The sequence below is a fragment of the Alnus glutinosa genome, chromosome 12 (assembly GCF_958979055.1).
Source record: "Alnus glutinosa chromosome 12, dhAlnGlut1.1, whole genome shotgun sequence".
NCBI classification, from domain to species: Eukaryota; Viridiplantae; Streptophyta; class Magnoliopsida; order Fagales; family Betulaceae; genus Alnus; species Alnus glutinosa.
This window is the reverse complement of record NC_084897.1, coordinates 22,304,329-22,321,264: the sequence shown is the minus strand read 5'-3', so window position 1 is coordinate 22,321,264 and position 16,936 is coordinate 22,304,329. Positions and strand designations below refer to the sequence as shown.

Below are 16,936 nucleotides of genomic sequence, written 5' to 3'. Positions count from 1 at the left end.
TGTTCCGAATTATCAAAAGACTTACATTCCGAGACAAGCAGTAACCCACATTTCGGAAACCACGATCAGAGATACGTTCTCCCTCGTTTCAAAGGGTTAATCGTCTCAACCCTTCAATATAAATACATACCAACCTCCAGGTATCAAAAGGTTAAGATTATTATTATCAAAGTATTGTTGTTATTTTACCAAAGAAATTGACTTAAGTATCGAAGTGGGACCAGCTGGCACCCCCAGCAAGCACTCTTATTGCTATACTGTTTTACAGAAGGAGATCAGAAACACTTTATAACAGCTCGTGTCGCCTAACCGGGAACTTTACCAACACACTTGTACTAAACTCATGAAGACCCAACATTTAAGGTTGTGACCTAGGATTAGAGAAATTGGAAATGACCACGACAAACTGTATTTACATTTTAAGCATACAACTGTCTTAGTACTGCATCTTGGCAGTAATTTGTTCCCCAGCTCATATTATATTGATTTTGGCAACCAGCTGATATCATTTGTCAGATCCTTGATGCACTTCTGCTTGTTGATTCTTGACCGCCTAGCAGATTCACTATTGGAAAGCACCTATTAACAGATGATAGAACTAAGAATGACAAAAATCAACAGCAATGCAATCCTCTAAATTTTTCTTTTTGTAAGTTGAATGCAAAGGATACAGATGGCCACCATTGAGTTTATACGTAAAATGAGAGTAACTAATTACGGACCCTTAACATCATCAATAATTTCTTAGAGGATTTTATTACACAGGCATTTCAGCTAGAGGTTCAGAAAAATGCACCTGAATTGGAAAGGGATGACAAGCTCCAAAGACTTTTAACAGTGTGGGAAAATACTCCTCATGAGCCGTGTACTGTGATCTTGAACTGCAACAATCTAAACATATCAGATCGAACTAGACATGTATAACTTGTGACATGAGGACTCGTTCTGCAATTTTCATGCACTTGTGTTCCCCAAGATTCATTGGCAATTGTGATAACAATTCCATTTCTCATTTCAAAGGTCAAGAGCTGATAGATACATTATACAGATGCCCTTCTATGTCAGGAATAAAACCTTTCTCCATCATTTCCACTCTTACCACATCGTAAGTGGTCCGATTTGGGATCAAACCCCTTTCCAACATCTCATTAAGAAGTCCATTTGCATCTTCTAGCCTGCCCTTCTTACAAAAACCTTTAATCAACACATTATAGGTCACCACATTCGCCCGCTTCCCTTCCTTCTCCATCTGCATCCTCACATTTAAGGCTGCCTTGAGGTTACCTTCCGTACAATAGCCATCCATCAAAGTATTGTATGTCACATGACTCGGGCTCAAACCCAACTTAAACATCACATTCAAGAGTCTTGCTGCCTTTCTTGACTCCCCTCCCCTGCATAATGAATCTACCAAGATATTATATGTTACAAGATCAGCTCTGAGCCCCTTATGCTCCATTTCAATTATAAGCTTCCTGGCTGCTTCTATATCCCCCTTTCTACACAAGCCGCCAATTAAGCAATTATAGGTTGAAGCGAGGGGGAAAATCCCCTTCTCTAACATTAAAGTTTGCAGCACAAATGCTTCCTCCATCATCCCATTCTTACAATAAGCATCAATCAATGTATTAAATGTTATAGCATTAGGAGCCAACCGTTTTCCCATTATATCATCAAACAACTCTCTAGCTTCCTTTATCATCTTCCTCTTACAAAACCCATTTATAAGCACATTATAAGTAACAACATTCGGTTTCAAACCCAAACCCAACATTTCATCCAGCAAGCCAATGGCCTCGTCAAGCTTCCCATCGCAACACAGCCCATTAATCAGCGAGTTATACGTTAACACATTGGGTTTCAAGCCCTGCCTCTGCAATTCCTCAAACACCTTTTTTGCAGCCGATACATTCTCATCCTTACAGAACCCATCAATCAAAGTATTATAAGTAACCTCATTCGGGCAAATTTTATTCGCCAGCATCTCCTTCAAAATGGCATCAGCCTTATACATCTTTCCCACCCTACCCATCTTGCAATACCCAACAATGAGAGTATTATATGTGACTACATTTGGTGAAATCCCCCTCGCCTTCATGTCCTCGATAACATCCCCAGCCTTATTCAACTTCCCAACCTTACATAACCCATTAACTACAACATTAAACGTAATCACATTAGGCTCAATCCTCCTTCTCATCATCTCCTTATACACATACTCCACATCCCCAATTGCACTCTCCTTCACCAAAGCACTCAATAGTGGATTACACGAAAACACGGATAACCTGAACCCGTAATCCCCAGCTCGCTTAAACGCCTCAAAACCCAAATGGGTCTTCGAATTTCTCACATACGCTAACACTAGCATATCAACTATTAACGAATTAGCACAAAACTTATTGCCAAACATAGAAAGCGCATGAAAAATCGAAGAATTCGAATGCAAATTCTCATCTTTAACAAAATTGTTTAAGAAAGCCCTGATTTTGGAGTACTTTTTGGCATTGGCCAGTGAGTATAAGAGCTTACAAGAGAGTTCAAGAGGGTGTGAGAGTTTGAGAACCTTCTGGGACCAGTTAAAGTACCTGAGAGTGAGCTCTGGGTCGGCCTCTGAGCCGAGCAACTGGTGGAGAAGCGTGGTGGGGATTGTGGTTTTGAGATGGGTCTTCAGCTCTGACCAGTGTTGCTTTGATATGAGGTCTGAGAGAAATGGGATGTTGAGGGAGTCTGAGGTGGGTCTCGTTGCAGTGGATTCTGAAGAACAGAAAGGCCTAAGGATCTGTTTGTTTCTCGGGAAAAAACCATGTACAAATTTTCCCGAGAAGAGCTCGGATCTTCGATGCATCAAGAAATCCTGAAGCTGTTAGAGAGAGAAAGAGCAGAGAAGAGAGATGGCCGAGAAACAAGTAAACGAAGCTTAAGACGCAGCGTTTGGCCATCAGAATGGAAGAAACGACATAGAGGGTCCACCATTTCTTGTTCCATAATTAACCTTTTAAAATGTTTTTTTTTTTTTTTTTTTTGAAGAACCTTTGAAAATGTCTCACGCGGCCTCAATGCCTCAGCCCTCATACCAATACAGAAAAGAAAGGGACAAAATCCCATTTTTGTGAACGAAAGGCCATTTTTGTCAATCTACATCTCCACAAGGGTTTACGTAGGGTTTTAACAAATTCTTAAACACAGAAAACCCAACCCCTCCCTTCTCTCTCTCCTTCAAGCTCCACCAATGGCGCTCCTTTCCCACCCAAACTAGGGCAAGGAAAACCCATTCAAAATCCCAACTTTACCCCTCAATCCCAATCTATTTACCTTCTCCACCACCAATGTTGAAGCTCCTCTCCTCCTCCTCGGCCCTCCGCGGCAAGCTCCACATCCTACCAGCGATCCGACCCGGGCCCGCCGAGTGGTCGAGTCCTCTGCTCAGGGCGCTGAGTTCGATTGGGGGACTGACTCGGAGAAGCCCCAATTCGTTGGGTCCGAGAGCGTTCTTCTGCTCGGACTCTTCGGGCGACGGGTCGGACCAGGTGGTCCACATCGAGGTCAAGGCGGCCGAGTCTGACGCCGAGGAGGTCGAGCCCAAGTCCTCCTCGGCCATTGTGCCCACGTATCCGAGGCCCGAGGACTACCTCACGGTTGGTTTCGTCGAAAAGTTTTTGTTTGGTTGATAGGAAAGTGAAAGAAAAGAAAAAAAAAAATTGATTTTGTTTTCGGTTTTAATAACTTTCTTTCTGGGTTAGGAAAATGGAAATTGTAATTAAACTAAGCCAAATGGTTGAATTGGATAGATATAATGTAAAAGTTGATGTTGGTTTTGTGCATTTTATTTGTTTATGTGGGTTGGTTTTCATTGGCGAATTAAACGAAGTCGAGTTTGGGAATTTATCATATGAAAACAAAAAAGTAGCTGTTTTGCGAATTGCGATTTGTGTGATAAGTTTGTATTTTTGTACGTTTTCTTAGTGAGAAGAGAGTGTTAAATTTCACGTACATTCATGTAGCAAGTTTAACTTTAAGTCATGCTAGTAATCGTGGGTTTTGGGGTTGAAGCCGTTGACTTCGGGTGCATTACTTTGGATAGACATGTTTTTTCTTTTGTTGTTTAAATTAAAGCAGCCCGATTGTGTTTCAGGTTGGTTATTCATAGTTTGATAGTCAAATTCTTGGTTTTTAGGAATGGTGTCGTTCAGCACGCTCCAGGAAATGAGGTGGGTCCAAGTACAATGAAACTTAAATTTAATTATGGGTCCGTTTCTTCAAGCACTGTGGTGTAAAACTCCTTGAAATATTGTTTTGGAGGATTGTAGATCGTTTGATTATGGTAGAACATTTAAGTGTAATTAATTTTTAATTTTTTTATGAATAGCATATTTTAGAAAATGTTAAGGGGGAACCACAGTCCGCAGTTGGTCACACATTTTTTGGCTAACCTAGGTAAAAGTCTCAAGAAAGAAAATGCTGGTAATTAACTATACTAGCAAGAGGAATGCTACACACACTCCCACTTTTACACTCCCTGATGTGGCTTTTAAAATTACCTATGGATCAAAAAATCCAATGCTGATTTTAAAAACGATGTCAGGAAGTGTGAGAATGAGAGTGTGTAGTATTACTGTACTTGCAATCTTATATCAGATATGCCACAAGTCATCTAGATGTCAATAGCATTATTGTGCACCGCTCTGCTGCTTGCGTGATTGTTATATTGTAATGGATTTTGTAATGTGCTTTTGCTATGTTTTCAACTTTGGCAGAAAGTGTTGTTTAGAGATTTTACTTTTATGAAGTTGATATTTTCTTTGATTCCCATGCAAGTTAGTTCTATCCAAACTAAATTCCTCCTTTGGGAGAACTTTGAGATAACTGACCAATCGTTTCTTGGTGTCAATCTGTCAATGATGTTCCTTCAATTTTTTCCCCTAAATGACAAAAAATTCATTTTTTGGGTGCAGGTTTTGGCCTTACCGTTGCCACATAGACCACTTTTCCCAGGATTCTACATGCCAATTTCTGTTAAGGTTTGTCAGGCTCCTGAATTAAGTCAAAACTAATTTTCTCTCTGAATCCTTATTTTTAGTGCTGGCATGTCTCATAATCTACTGGGGTCAATTTCCCAAGCTGCTGTTGTTGCAATGTTCGTACAAGTTAATTGTAATGTCTGAGTTCAAGTTAATTGTAATGTTTGAAGTATACATAACTGTATTTTCTAACCAGTATATAAACTTTATCAACTTTTTGGTGGAGCAGGGCTCATAATTCAGAACTTTGGATCTCTAACAAATTTAATACCTCTAATGCAGGATCGTAAAGTATTAGCAGCTTTAAATGAAAGTCGAAAACGGCAAGCCCCATATGCTGGTGCTTTCCTTCTTAAAGATGAGCCAGGGACTGATCCTAGTGTGGTATCTGGTTCTGAATCCGAGAAAAGCATATATGAATTAAAGGGAAAAGATTTGTTGAATCGTCTTCACGAAGTTGGTACACTTGCCCAGGTACCTTGTAGGTTGGAATTTTTGTAATGCTCTCAAAAAGTTCGTATTGATGAGAAAAGCTTATAACTGATAATGCTGTGTTAATTTATATCTTAATGTACCAGATTTCAAGTATACAAGGCGATCAAGTAATCCTTATTGGTCATAGACGGCTTCGAATCACAGAAATGGTGAGTATGAAGGAACCAAAATCACTGCAATATTTCTTGGTTTCTTTATTAAGCATATTTGCTGCTCCTCCTTTTGATTTCAATGTGTATGGCGTAGATGCATTTATGTGATTTTAATGAATTGATCAAAATGTTCCAAGTACGGGATGAAGTCACCACAACATGCATAAGCTTAAGTTTTTTTATTTTTTATTTTAAAAATGTAATATGTGAACATCTCTGAGCTGAATAATTTATGGCTTTTGTTCAGGCTAGCGAGGATCCGCTTACTGTAAAAGTTGACCATCTCAAGGCACGCCCACCTTAAATGTTCTCAATTCAACAATCAATTTATTTGTAGATTAAAGGTTCCATACGCATTATATATATATATAGTAAAACTATTTCAATGGTTTCTATTTTATATTTCAGGATAAACCATATAACAAGGATGATGATGTCATAAAAGCAACATCATTTGAGGTTATATCAACCTTAAGAGATGTCCTGAAGACTAGTTCCCTTTGGAGAGATCATGTTCAAACTTACACTCAGGTCTGTCCTTTTTTATTATTTTCTTTCTGGTTTTCAGGGGTGTTGTATGCTTGTGAGCTTCATCGTTAATTTTTTTTTTCCTTTTCTTCACTCTGGGAAGGTTGCGTCATTCGTAATTTGTCTCATAACTCATACAGCTGCATTGAGGCTTTATAGTATTGTTACATTTATTAGGTCTACAGATTTTCCTCATCTTTTCCTCATCTTTTCCATGCAAATGCTCTTATGTTTGGTACCTAGGTAATAGTGCTTTTTTGCCTTGGTCTCTATGTGGCTCCTTAAATTCCAAAACTTTGGTTTAATCCAAGCTTTGTAAGAATTCTATTGCCAGTCTTCTAATAGAGGAAGAGGGAAGAAATGAAAGAGGAAGGAACAATTTTGGGAAAGTATGGGTAAATTGTGTGGTAGCTTGATGATCTTATTCACTTAAATGAAGAATATGCGTCACCACTACTGGATTTGATTAAAAAGTTGAAGATCATCTTTCTCTGATAAAATGATTGAAAGCCATATAATCCATTGAATGAGGATTTAAATCTTTTCTTTCTTATGTAATTTTTAATGCTCGAACTATTTCAAAGATGCTTCTCCATTTTACCATCTAGAAAAAGCACTCGTAAAATTTCTTAAGTGACTTTAACCTAGCCCTGTTATGGATTATCTAGCCCCCTAATGCACCCTTCTTGATGTTGTATTTCAAGTATACAATCTTCAAAGCCACAGAATTCATCGGCCTGCATAACAATGTTGCTAATGACACAAACCAAGAACCATGTCTTCAACATAAAAAGCTTGTTTGTTCATTGTCAATCCAAAAAGATATTGGTTTTAAGCCAGCTTGTTTGAATAATCACTTTATTGAATAATATTTCAGTTGAAATTTCTGATGGGTGCTTAAGTTATATTAACCTATCAAAAAGGGGAACAAAAAGTAGTGTAAATTGGACTTTACCATCTGGTCAGAGGGATGTATAAACACAGAGTTACATTATACTGCCAATAATGGGCTGTGTGCAGCAGAATGTACTATTTATATGCATATTGAGAATTATATGCATCAAAGAACACTGACGTTAAAGACAAACATGACAATGATTGCTTGGGTTCAATATGCCTTTTCCTCCTTTGATTAAGGTTACACAGAAAAGGTGGGGCCTATCACCTATCACGTTTGTTTAAAGTAACTTTCTTATAATAATTTATATATGTTGATGATATTCGGTTTTGCTATTATTGTGGCAACCTTTGATTTGGTCCTAGTTTCTTGTTATCTCAGTGTTGTGATATAGCTTCTATGCAGAAGATGACTACTTGCTTTCCATCTTCAAGTCAATCAGTTCCAAATTGAATTGAGTGTTTCTGAATATATGAACTAAGATAAAATCTCTGGTTTGATTGGGTTCAGTTGTTGGCCATCTGTTATGATCCATACAAGCTAATCTTTGATTGATAGGGAAAGATTGTGTTTTTCCCCTCTTTTTCTTTGCTTTGTCAATAATGAGTTGGGTTAATAATATTTTTACAATAATGAATGATGTAGCTAGAAAATGTTTAATGAAAATGTCTTCGCTCATTGATATATTTTGTCATATTTTGTCGCTGCAGTCTGTGATCAATTCAACCGCATAGCTACGTTTGGTGGCATTGACTTTTCTGTTTTCTCTTGAAATCTGCAGCATATAGGTGATTTTAATTTTCCAAGGTTAGCAGATTTTGGAGCTGCAATATCTGGTGCGAACAAATTGCAATGCCAGCTAGTGCTTGAAGAGCTAGATGTACGTAAAAATCGGCAATCTTAGTCTTGATGACTGATCTTCAAGAGCTTGGTATTTTTGTGGAGTATAATTAGAAACACTCATAAAAGCAATTATGATGCAGGAGATGTGAACCTTCAAAACCTTCTGTTATCTAGCATCTAAAACATGCACTTTTAAATCTTTATATTTGAGGTTGCTACAGTCAAACTGCTTTTGTGACTCTGTATCATTTGCTGACTCAGGTGTATAAACGTTTAAAACTTACACTTGAATTAGTGAAGAAAGAAATGGAAATCAGCAAGATCCAGGTACCTCATGCCATTGTTTATGAATTACTCTTCTCTTTTTAAATTCTTGATCATAATTTGATTCTTATTCTTTTTTTTTCCTCCCTGGGCCCATAATTAGGAATCAATTGCGAAGGCAATTGAAGAAAAGATCAGTGGTGAGCAGCGACGCTACTTGTTGAATGAACAGCTTAAGGCCATAAAGAAGGTAGGCTCCACTATATTGTGTCTACACACACACACACACACATGTATCTTATTTCTCATTTGTGATATCCTTTCATTGCTGGCAGCTTTAAAGAGTATCCATTTCCCTTGTTTTAACCTTGGCCCATATTGTAATTTACATCACTCGCATTGATGCAGGAATTGGGATTGGAGACGGATGACAAAACAGCACTTTCTGGTTAGTTCTATCTCTTATCTCTTCTTTGAAACAGGATTAAGTAGCTGGTTTCCTTCTCAAAAAGTTTCACTTGGTAACTTCATTGAAAGTCCATTGGTAACTGAAAGCTGTATTTTCAAGGTTTGACATGGTTAGTTCCCAAGGGAGTATAATTCATCAAAAAAAAAGGTTCCCATGGGAGTATATATAGAAACTTGAAGTTCATACTATTGACCTAATTGGATGATTTTTTTTTGATAGGTAAGCAAAGAAATATATTAAAAAAGCGTATGGCGCCCCTAAGCATACATGAAGTATACAAAGGAAACCAAATATGAGCAAGCCAAAAAAAGAAAAAAGAAAAAAGAGAAAACCCACAAAACCCACAATCAGCCGAGAAACCAAGACCCAAAGCCCAAGCCCTAAACCCGCCAAAAACACCCTAGACTACATTACATCAATAGTCCTTTTGCCTTTACCCCGGCTAGAACGAACACCCATAGCGTCAAAATTAATCAAACATTCTAAGTTCTTAACCTCTCTACTCCCTTTAGTCTTAAGAACAGAAGCAGGATCCGCTTGTAATTGGATGATTCTAACTGTTGTGACCTTTTTATTGATTTGTGTGATTGTATGATGTCATATGAATCAAGGGCTATCCATGGATCTGATTGAACCTTTGTGCAGCCCTTTGGTGGAAAAAGAGAAGTAATATGTTTGTCCAATTTAAGTTGTTTATTTCATCAGTTTGACTTTTGGCATCACTTTACTACTGTGCTGCAGCAAAGTTTAGGGAAAGGCTTGAACCAAACAGGGAGAAATGCCCACCTCATGTTTTGCAAGTTATAGAAGAAGAGCTAACGAAGCTGCAGCTTTTAGAAGCCAGTTCGAGTGAATTTAATGTAACACGTAACTATTTGGATTGGTTGACTGCTCTTCCTTGGGGAAATTATAGGTTTGTTTCCTCCTTCAACTAAGTCATGTTTTTAAGTTGCCAAAGCTGTCCTATTCATATCTATGCCGAGGCTGATGAAATTTTATATTTGTTGTCATTCAGTTCAACTACAGAATGGAATGGATAACTGTTTTTAACCCCATTAAAATATGGTCCTAAAGTTTTTTATCCTTTTATAATGGAATTTATGCATAATATGAGAATAATAATTTATTTTATTTGGGATTGCCAATTGCAGCGATGAGAACTTTGATGTCCTTCGGGCACATAAAATTCTTGATGAAGACCATTATGGATTAGCTGATGTAAAGGAAAGGATATTGGAATTCATAGCTGTTGGAAATCTCAGAGGAACCTCCCAAGGTTGTTATAGCTTTCTTTGTTTTTTATGATTCCATAATAAATTAAAAGTTTTATTGCCTGCCTATTGCCGTATTTCCTGAACAGTGATGGTTTTGTCCTTTTCATGAGTTCATACATTCAGCATATGATACTGCTCACTATGTACTTGTCATTTTCAAAGTAATACTAAACATAAGTGGCATGATTGCTTGATGTCATCTGCCAGATAACTGTCTTTTGGTGTGGTTCAAAGGTAATTTATTCAGGGTGTATTTGGAATGGAGCAAATAAAAGATGTAGAAATAAATCTACATTAATTCGTGAGGTCAATATTGGGCACAAAGTACTTATTTTGTAAAGGCTTTAAGTTCTCAATCCTGCTCCATTGCTCAAGTATCAAAGACACTATATTCTACAGTGGCTGTAGCAGCCCTTTATTTTCAGACACTGATCTCTGTGTTACTTTTGAACTTAGTCCTTTTAATATTGTGATTGTGTTGCATATTTCTGCTAATCAACAGTAGTTCATCATTCTTGATTTTTTTTTTTTTTAATGCATCACAGGAAAAATAATCTGTCTCTCTGGACCACCTGGGGTGGGCAAAACCAGCATAGGTCGTTCTATTGCCCGTGCCTTGAACCGTAACTTCTTCCGATTTTCCGTTGGAGGATTATCTGATGTTGCTGAAATCAAGGTAGTTAAACATTTATTTATATTTGGACAAAAATAAATGCATGCTTGTACAGTGATATTATGCAAATATTTCTTGTTCCATTAACTCCTAACCTTATTTGCAGGGGCATCGCCGAACCTATATTGGTGCTATGCCAGGAAAGATGGTGCAGTGCCTAAAAAATGTAGGAACAGCAAATCCTCTTGTTCTGATTGATGAGGTTGACAAGGTAAAGATATTTCTGGTTGGCTTTATTAATCTTAGACCTGAATAGCTTTGTTTTCTGGTTTCCGTTAACACTATGAAATGATTACTTTTTGACTTGTTCGTTAGCACATGGATGCTCTATTCTGATTACAACTAAGTTACTATATATATATATATATATATATATATATATATATAATTAATGGAATGAGTTTAATCTTCAAATAACTTACCAAAAAAAAAGTTCAATCTTCAAATATGATGTGTTTTGTGGCAGTTGGGAAGGGGACATGCTGGTGATCCAGCAAGTGCAATGTTGGAGCTTCTTGATCCTGAGCAAAATGCTAATTTTCTAGACCACTATCTTGATGTCCCAATTGACCTATCAAAGGTTAGTTATGTTGTGATGTGGAGACCTTTGAGATTGTATTTCTGCAAGCTTTGTCTTACAACTAGGTTTCTGTGTTGTTCTATTAAGTGGTAAATTTCCGTGTTAAATGGACTTTGATACAAGATTCCGGGGTGGCTGTATTATTGAAGCGTTACGTTGTTGTTATTCTTGAACTTTGTCTGAGATGATGTATATGTGTTGTGCAGCATGCACAACGTAGGTCCTTTACATATTCCGTAATATGCATGCAACAAATGAGCTAAGGGAAGATAGATGAGGGTACTTGTGGTAAGTTGTGACATGTTCCTCTCTTTGTTGCACGTGTGTTAGTTATGTGTCAGACAATAGGCATATTTTGAAACACATCCTGTACTGGGGTTGTGGCTGGCAGGGGTACTTCACACATTTTATAGTGTCCTTGTACATGTTTGTCAGACAATAGGGATAGTTTACTTGTCATTTACATGATATTTGGGGTATCTGAAAATCTTCTTACCTTGATGCCTCATGTTGCAGGTTCTGTTTGTCTGCACAGCAAATGTTGTGGAAATGATACCCAGTCCTCTTTTGGATAGAATGGAGGTCATTGCTATTGCTGGATATATTACTGACGAGAAAATGCACATTGCAAGAGACTATTTGGAGAAGACTACGCGTGAAGCATGTGGAATCAAACCTGAGCAGGTGTAGATCACTCTGTCCCTCTGCCCTGCATGCATGAATGTACTCATAGAAATAATGGAGGAAGCACACGACATTTTTCACTAAAAGAGAATATCTAAAATTAATTCCAGGTTGAAGTGACCGATGCAGCTCTTCTTGCTCTGATAGAAAATTATTGCCGAGAAGCAGGAGTTCGGAATCTCCAGAAGCACATAGAAAAGATTTACCGCAAGGTTTGTTAAACTATCACTTCTAGATCATAAACACAGGAATTATATGATATTGAGATGACCAATCTAGTGATAATGACCCATAACAGCACAGAATGCATCATTTAAACACCAATTTTCAATTATTTTTTCCAAAATACCAAGTGGGATACATGGCTTCAAACCCTACTGTTTTACTTAAATTGCATCAGACTGTTGTAGCTTAACTTTCTACTATGGACTGGCAGATAGCTCTCCAACTTGTTAGACAACGAGCGTCAAACGAACCGGCAGTTGCTGGAGTTCAGGTTGCAGAACCTGAGGAAGCTCAAGTGGAACATGCTGTAGTTCAGGTTGCAGAACCTGAGGAAGCTCAAGTGGAATATGCTAATGGATCGAGTGAAAAAGTGGTTGGAAGTGAGACTATAGCTGACCCCGTAGAACATAGCAGCCATGGACAAACTACTGAAATCTCTGCAGAAGCTGGCACAGTGGCAATGGACCTCCCAGCTGATCAATCTCAGTGCCCTGCTGCTCAACCTTCGGATTCAGAGGTATGAGAGAAATTACAGACTCTTGGAATCTGGATATCCGTAAAAGGAATATTGTTCTTTGAATTTAGTTGAGTTGAAACTTAGAAACGAAAAAGGTTCCGTTTGAAAAAAAGTTGTGTTCTGACCTGAATATGTTTTTATCCTATCTGGAATCCGTTGCAAGAGAACTTCACAGACCTATTTGGGGAAATTTACTAGATTTTTGCTTTTATAGTGAATAATGTGAAAAGGTTTCAATAAGGAAAAACATTTGATAGCAAACCTGGGAAGGTGTGCAAGTCCACTGTAGTTTTTGGGTTAACTTGTTAAATTGCACTTTCTGACTCTTTTCTACTGTGGTCCAATACCTATTAAGCTACCTTATCGTGGATTCATAATGTTCAATAATTCAAAACTTTTGTATTTGTAATCTCTTCACAGGATGTGACAGATACCAAAAAGATCCAGGAAAGTGAAGCAACTAAGACTAACAAGAAAGTTTTGGTCGAAGCATCAAACCTATCTGATTTCGTTGGAAAACCTGTTTTCCATGCTGAGCGGATCTATGAGCAGACTCCAATTGGAGTTGTGATGGGTCTTGCTTGGACTGCCATGGGGGGCTCCACCCTGTATATAGAGACCTCTCAAATTGAACAAGGAGAGGGGAAAGGGGCCCTGAATCTCACCGGCCAACTTGGAGATGTAATGAAAGAAAGTGCTCAAATTGCTCACACCGTTGCCAGAGCGATATTGCTTGAGAAAGAGCCAGATAGCCATTACTTTGCAAATTCCAAGCTTCATCTTCATGTTCCTTCAGGGGCCACCCCCAAGGACGGGCCTAGCGCTGGTTGCACCATGATCACATCCTTGCTGTCTCTTGCCCTGAAGAAGCCTGTCAAGAGGGATCTAGCAATGACTGGAGAAGTTACACTAACAGGGAAGATTCTTCCAATTGGTGGGGTAAGATAAAGAAACCTCCATATATATGTCGTCTTCTGTCCTTAACATTCTGCCATCCTAAAAAGTTTCTGTATACTCTTTTTGTATTTTTTATTGGTGCATTTCCTTAGAAACCTCCTAACATTTTAACCAATGGGATGGATGTTTACTCGTAAGTTAGTCTAATTATTTTAGTTCATGTATATATGTGGCATAAAACTGATGTCCGTGGAAGGCCTGAATTTGGCTGCTTCATTTTTGTTTGTTTTCAGACTTGTCTGAAAACAAACTCAAAGGCTAATTGTAACTTTAAATATTAAAATGGAGACTTGCAGGTTCTCATCCCAACTTTGGGTTTTTTATCATTTCTGTGATCCAATACCAATTGACATGCTGCATTGTCCATGTCTTATGGTGTACTGTGTTTTGTGCACATTTTTGTTCATCTTATCTAACGAAACTTTCATCTTGTGGGCAAAATCAGGTTAAGGAAAAAACTATAGCAGCAAGAAGGAGCGAAGTAAGGACCATCATATTCCCTTCGGCTAACAGGAGGGATTTCGATGAGCTTGCAGCTAATGTGAAAGAAGGCCTTGATGTTCACTTTGTAGATGATTATGATCAGATATTTGATTTGGCTTTCGGTAATGACCAGAATACGGGAAAATAAGCTGGTTGTGCCCGCCAGTACGTTCTTGACATACAACTCCCCTTTTTTTCTCTGGGATTCTGGGTTGAGTTCTTTTTTTAACCCAAGCTATAAGAGTCGATCCCAGTTTTGTACTACATTTTTTTATCCGGATGATCTCAAGACTGTTCATCGCTCGGTATGACATGATGCACCATTATTTACTTGTTTTCATTCATGTAAAATTGACATCGCCCATTTGTAAGAAGTATGAAATTATCTGAGGTAAGTGGCGGCCAAAGAAGCTAATGGCAGATTGATTTATTCTTCGCCTGTTGTTGATTAATATATTTTGTTTGTAGCCTTTTGGGATCCCTTTTTTGGAACTGGGATTATAGCATATGAGTGGAAAACATCACAGACAACAAAATTTATGTTAAAAATACCCGAAATACCTGTGTTCTTGAACCAGGGGGAATAAAAACCCTCCAGTGCAAAGTAATTTGCTGTCTTCCATTGAGGTTCTTATGTAAGTTTTTACACTCTGAACATTCTTGATATTTGTAAGTTCCATTTATAAGAATTTTGAAATTGTCTTCGTCTACCAAATTTGTTGGTAAAGTCTAGAATTTTTGGCTGTTGACCCCGAAAAGTCCCAATACATATGATCTATCTTGTCATCGGGGTTAATGTGTATGTTGCAGAATATTTCAGCTTCCTTCTTTTTGAACGTCTCCTTAAACTGTCATTTTGGAAGTGATTCTTTATCAATAGCCCATCCTCTCTTTGAACCTTGTTGATTATTGAAGTTAAAGATACTTACAAATTGCAGATGACAGAAGGCAGATTGCAATTGCTCTCTTCTATCTTATATAGTCTTCAAGTCTATTGGACGGGTATTTCCACCCTTCCTAAGAAGACTTTGAAAGACATAAACCACAGATTCAATAGGTTTTTGTGGAATGGAAATGAGAGCTCTTATGCTAAAGCCAAAGTGGCTTGGAGTGATCCTTGTTATCCGAAAAAAGAGGGTGGTCTGGGGCTTAAAGATCTGGATGTTTGGAACAAGTCTTCTATGATGAGACATGTTTGGATCTTATTTGCTCGTTCTGGTTCACTTTGGGTGGCCTAGATTCATAATTACATGTTGAAGGGGAATAGTTTTTGGTACGTGAAAATTCCCCAAAACTGCTCCTGGTGTTGGAGAAAGATCTTGAAGTTGCATGGGATTGCTAGGGGCTTTCTCAAACATGAAATTGGTGATGGTAAGAGCATACACTTGTGGACTGATAATTGGCATCCATCTGGTGTGTTGGTGGAGAGATATGGTTATAGAATTGTATATGATTCTCAGAGTAGGTTGGATTCTAGGTTGGATTCAGTTATTCAAAATGGTAATTGTTGCTGGAAACCTGCTCGCTCTGATTCTCTTGTAGAAATTCAAAGCAAACTTTTTGAAATTCAGTTTCGTGTTGCAGATAAACCGATCTGGACAATTTTCAGGAGTGGCTCTTATTCCAGTTCTGATACTTGGGATTTCCTGCGTAAGAAGAAGAATGTTGTGGAGTGGTGGTCTCTTGTTTGGTTTCCCTATGCCATCCCAAAGCAGGCCTTTCTTCTTTGGCTTACTCTTCGCAATAGACTAACAACTGGAGATAGGTTGTTATCTTGGGGGTTTTAATGGAGATATGCAGTGTGTGTTTTATAGAAATTGTACTGAAAGTCGGGATCATTTATTCTTCCTATGCAGTTTCAGTGCTAGAATATGGAAGGAGTGTATGAAGCGTTGCAATGTTCCAAGTCCTTGTTTTGATTGGCAGGATTTGATTATGGAAGGTTGTCGAAGCTGAAAAACCAAATCTATGTTTGGTGTTATTTGTAGATTGGCTATTAGTTCTATTGTCTATGGGATTTGGAGAGCTAGAAATGAGATTAAACATGCTGGCCATCCTCATACAGAAATGCAAATTTTGAAGTTGATCATCTGGGAGGTGAGAACTCGGATTGCAGGATAAGGAAAGTTTCAAAAGACGAAGGAAAACATTAGTCTATGTAAGAGCTGGAATATTGATGAGTCTTTTGTATCTTTAGTTCCAGCTGCTTGTTTGTTTTCTTTTGTTTTCTTGTCTTGTTGACTGTTTGTTTTGGTTGCGGTTTGGTTTCCAGCTTGTTTTGCTGGGTTTGTTTGAGAAGTTTTAGAGTTTGTTTGCTCTTTTGTTTCTGTTTGTGGTTTTGGAGCTTGTACAGTTGTTTTGATGTCAATATAGTTCAATTATTCATAAAAAAAAAAGATACTTACAAATTAGTTTGTAGAAAATTTTTACAAACCAAGATGTGTCATTTACCTCTTTCTTTCGGACATTTTGAAAGTTCTTGGTTATCCATTATGTGAATGGGCTGAAGTTACAAATCAGGAAAGTTATTTTTTTTCATTTTAGACAAAAAATTTCATAATATCTTCTCCTTGGTGGGAGTTTTGAACAACTTTTTGGGGTATATTCTAACACAAATAATTCACTCGAATGGCCTTTTTATTGGAGGGTTTAATGATGCCAGAAAAATGAAAAAAAAAAAAAAGTTAATGAAATTAAAAGTAAAAATGTAGTTAAAGATTGTAAACCAAAGGAGAGCTTAACTAAATATTTTGATTTGGAAAAATATGATTATTAACACTTACTCTTCTCTCCAAAGTACTAGTAAAATGATTGATTTAATAAAGAGTTATACTATTTAGTAGGTTGTTATACAATTGTCATACAACTGGAAT

General features: G+C 37.7%; 3 protein-coding genes across 4 annotated transcripts; 2 read left to right on the top strand and 1 right to left on the bottom strand.

Moving 5' to 3' along the window:
* LOC133851042 (pentatricopeptide repeat-containing protein At1g09820) lies at positions 1-2,928 on the bottom strand. Of its 2 annotated transcripts, none has more exons than XM_062287337.1 (2): positions 797-2,928; positions 1-579 (listed from the first exon to the last, which is right to left on the bottom strand). In XM_062287337.1, exon 1 carries the CDS (start codon positions 2,846-2,848, stop codon positions 1,022-1,024), a length of 1,827 nt encoding a protein of 608 aa, XP_062143321.1. In that variant the 5' UTR covers positions 2,849-2,928; the 3' UTR covers positions 1-579; positions 797-1,021. The 2 variants fall into 2 exon arrangements, with proteins under 2 accessions (XP_062143321.1, XP_062143322.1); XM_062287338.1 differs by having other exon boundaries at positions 1-565.
* A 197-nt stretch (positions 2,929-3,125) lies between these two features.
* On the top strand, positions 3,126-14,752 carry LOC133851642 (lon protease homolog 1, mitochondrial). The gene is made up of 20 exons (XM_062288155.1): positions 3,126-3,638; positions 4,956-5,021; positions 5,304-5,495; positions 5,600-5,665; positions 5,916-5,957; positions 6,077-6,199; positions 7,876-7,974; positions 8,199-8,264; positions 8,365-8,451; positions 8,610-8,649; positions 9,412-9,583; positions 9,822-9,946; positions 10,490-10,620; positions 10,724-10,828; positions 11,084-11,197; positions 11,714-11,881; positions 11,992-12,093; positions 12,318-12,623; positions 13,044-13,562; positions 14,026-14,752. Exons 1-20 carry the CDS (start codon positions 3,330-3,332, stop codon positions 14,209-14,211), a joined length of 3,018 nt encoding a protein of 1,005 aa, XP_062144139.1. The 5' UTR covers positions 3,126-3,329; the 3' UTR covers positions 14,212-14,752.
* A 561-nt stretch (positions 14,753-15,313) lies between these two features.
* LOC133852669 (uncharacterized) lies at positions 15,314-16,184 on the top strand. Its single transcript, XM_062289433.1, has 2 exons — positions 15,314-15,828; positions 16,052-16,184. Exons 1-2 carry the CDS (start codon positions 15,314-15,316, stop codon positions 16,182-16,184), a joined length of 648 nt encoding a protein of 215 aa, XP_062145417.1.
* The last annotated feature ends 752 nt before the right edge of the window (positions 16,185-16,936 follow it).